Consider the following 3,330-nt stretch of genomic DNA (forward strand, 5'->3'; position numbering starts at 1 on the left):
TTCTCGTAAGCATGTAAAAATACAGTCTTTTTATCATGTTCCCTTGAGTAACTTTAAAACTACATTTTTGAAGTAATTGACTGCTATAATTATGAAGTAAACATTCTGCATACATGAAGCTAGAGGCATATAGCTTTAATATACACAGTAGTCATTGAATTGCTTAAGTTTTTCCTTAGTAAGGTGTGCCATTTCCATTCTTTTGAATACTTCCGGTGAAGAATGTTAGAAAAAAATAAGCATATCTATATGTTTTTAGTTTAAATTTGTTTGTTTTATTCTTCTGGGCTTTTTAAAATCTAAAAAATATTACAATATTACAATATTTTGTAAGTATGTCTCCATTCTATTTTGCCATTTGCATTGTTGTGATGACAAAAGTATGCTCATTTTTAGTGAAAAAAGCTCCTAGTTTCTAAGACTACAAGGACCTAAAATGAAATCTAAGTTTAATATTAAGGAACTACTGGCAGCAATAAAAACTATGACGATTTTAAATCTAGCTTTTAATTTCAACAGGTGAATTAATAACTAGTATTTTTTATCTTCTTAACAATTTAACAAAAACTTGAAATATGCAAGTAACAATTAGTAGTAAATACACTTGACAGTTCTTATCACATCCATATTAGTAACTTGGTAGGTCTTTTACTTTGAAAGACTTTTCTCTGTTGAGAAATGGACTCCAAAAAATATGTGTCTATTTACCCACAAAAGCAGTAAATATTTTACTGCTAAAAAACTTTCAGACTTTTTCCAGTGGCCAAAGGATCTCAGCTGCTTCTCACCTTGTTGTCAGTCTTCATTGTATTTAATATTTCTCTATTTCAAAAAATAATATATTAACAATATAAATTTGCTAATATTGTATTCATAGGTTGGATTCGTGGGCCTGGGATTGAGAAGGTGAGGACACATTGTTCTGTAAACCAGATATATTTCATTATAAATAAGCACTAATTCAGGATGCAGATTRCCCACCACTGTTCTGGACTGTGCTCATTACAGCATTAGCCAAAGTCATGGATGAAGACAGATGACAGATTTTCACTATCTAGACCACTATGTGGGTAGGACAGAGGCTGAGAGAGTGAAACAGCTGGAAAAGGTCTCTGCTAGATGGACTGCTCTACTTGACTATCCTGTCCTTAGTGCTCATTGTCTACTGTCATCTTTTGATCCTGTGTATGTGACCACAAAAAAGAAGCGGTCAGCTAAATGTAGGAACAATTCTTGGATAAATACAGATTTATTGTCTGGAGTGCTCCTCTAAAGTAGGGCTGCAGGCTGTTTAATTTTCTACACGTTAAAGCAATTGCATTTAATTGCACTAGTTATAATTTATAGATCTTCAACACAACATGAAAGATACCAGTTACAATATGAGACCTCTTTGTCTCCTGACATCTACTGCTGCCTCTGTTGGGTTTCATGCTCTATCACCGTCCACACTCTTGGGTACTGCTGTAACCAGAGAGCCACAGGGCTTCCTGTCACTCTGGACAAGAATATAAACAATTGGACRCAAGATGGATAGGTTAATACAGCTGGCTATCTCACATCCCCAAGGAAAAGCATAGGCAAATCTTATGCATGCAAAAGGTTAGAGTTAATAATTAAATCTTTCTCTGATTTGCACATTTGGGAAGAACATCAATAATTTCTCACTATCATTTCCAGATGCCTTTTTGTTCCTAGATATAAGGTGAGCAGTCAGGAACTGGGACTAGTCAGATACCATCAGAACTGCTCAACTTCTTGCACAGCTACATAGGCTAATCAGGCAGAAGTGACCAAAGCAACAAGATGTTGCCACCRATTCTTATCATTTCAATAAGCATTGTAGCTGTTGAAGTTGTTGTTGGATTTATTGGAAATGGATTTATTACAACTGTTAACATCATTAACTGGATCAAAAGCAAAAAAATTTCTTCCGCTGATATGATCCTGATCTTTCTGAGCACATCAAGATTTATCTTGCAGGTGACAGTCCTGATGCACATCCACAGTCTCTACTTTTCTGATGTGTTAAAGTTGGCTTCAGTGTACAARGACTTTGGTGCTGTGTGGATGTTTGTAAACCATGCCAGCTTGTGGTTCAGTACCTGGCTCTATGTACTYTACTGCGTAAAAATCATCAACGTCACCCAGTGGCTGCTGCTGCACATCAAGCGCAGAATAGCTGGGATGGTCCCRTGGCTGCTTCTCGGATCACTGGTGATCTCTTCCATGACTTCTCTTCCTTTATTATGGATTACACCCAGCACTTACCTCTGCAGCTCAACAGGGAACTGCAGAGAAAACAGCACAGCTCACATCACGGACTGGGATAGTTCATATCTCTACTTGCTGCTTCTTTACTTTGTGGGTTGCTTTTTCCCTCTAGTGCTCTCTGTGGTGACCTCAGCTCTGTTAATTACTTCTCTGTGGAAACACAGAAAGACAATGCAAAGTTATGCAGATACTTTCAGGGACACTGTGATAGATTTTCACCTAACTGCCATTAAATCCATTATTTCTTTCTTAATCCTGTATATTTCCAGTTTTGTAGCTCAAATTCTGTTGATACTGTCGACATCTCAAAGTAAAGATTTTGTGAAAGTTGCAGTATCCTTAGTTGTAGCTGGGGCATATCCTTCCATGCACTCAGTTATCTTGATCATAGTCAGTTCAAAACTGAAATTGGCATTTAGGAATCTTTGCCTGAATTTCAAGTGCTATTTGGAAGATAAACCTCCAAGCCCCAGGCTTGAGAGAAACACTCTCCAGTAAGAAATCAAGATTCACATTCACATTTTTTCTTAACTGGTAACCTTMATCTTCCAGAAATTTCTGTGACTAGTCCTCCTTACCATTTCAGAGCATCTGAAATAATGTGCATTTTTGCCTTATTTGTGCACCAGTCTAGCTCCTTCCATCTTAATACAGAGTGAGAATAAAAATGCACTGAATGAAAACAATGTACTTAAATAATAAATCAAGTTCAGGTTGCTTTGTGRTTTCAGATTATCGGTTTTAGACTGACAGTTTTATGGAATATTTGAATAGAAGAAAATGAGGCTAAAACAGGCAAGAATATAAGGAGCTCACAAATATCAGTGCTCAGCTGAAGGATTTTTCACCTGAGAAGGTTACAGTTTGATTAAAAACATTTTATGCAGGTCATAGCTAGAGCAACCTAGAAAAGTAATATGCTTTTAAACAGGAAAAGATAGCAGAATTATATAACCTAAGGGAAAATTAAGATTTGGAAACATACAGCCAATTAGTATAATCAATTGCATTCTGAATGTTATTTGTGTTCAGATTCCATTATTTCTGTAACAATGC

General features: G+C 36.2%; 1 protein-coding gene across 1 annotated transcript; it reads left to right on the forward strand.

The window, feature by feature from the left end:
• Positions 1-1,806: 1,806 nt before the first annotated feature.
• LOC130572367 (taste receptor type 2 member 40-like) lies at positions 1,807-2,772 on the forward strand. Its single transcript, XM_057364029.1, has one exon. The coding sequence runs from the start codon at positions 1,807-1,809 to the stop codon at positions 2,770-2,772; it is 966 nt and encodes a 321-aa protein (XP_057220012.1).
• Positions 2,773-3,330: the final 558 nt, after the last annotated feature.

This window comes from Malurus melanocephalus, unplaced genomic scaffold (genome assembly GCF_030028575.1).
Source record: "Malurus melanocephalus ecotype Western Australia unplaced genomic scaffold, MMel_1.1 scaffold_34, whole genome shotgun sequence".
NCBI lineage: Eukaryota > Metazoa > Chordata > Aves > Passeriformes > Maluridae > Malurus > Malurus melanocephalus.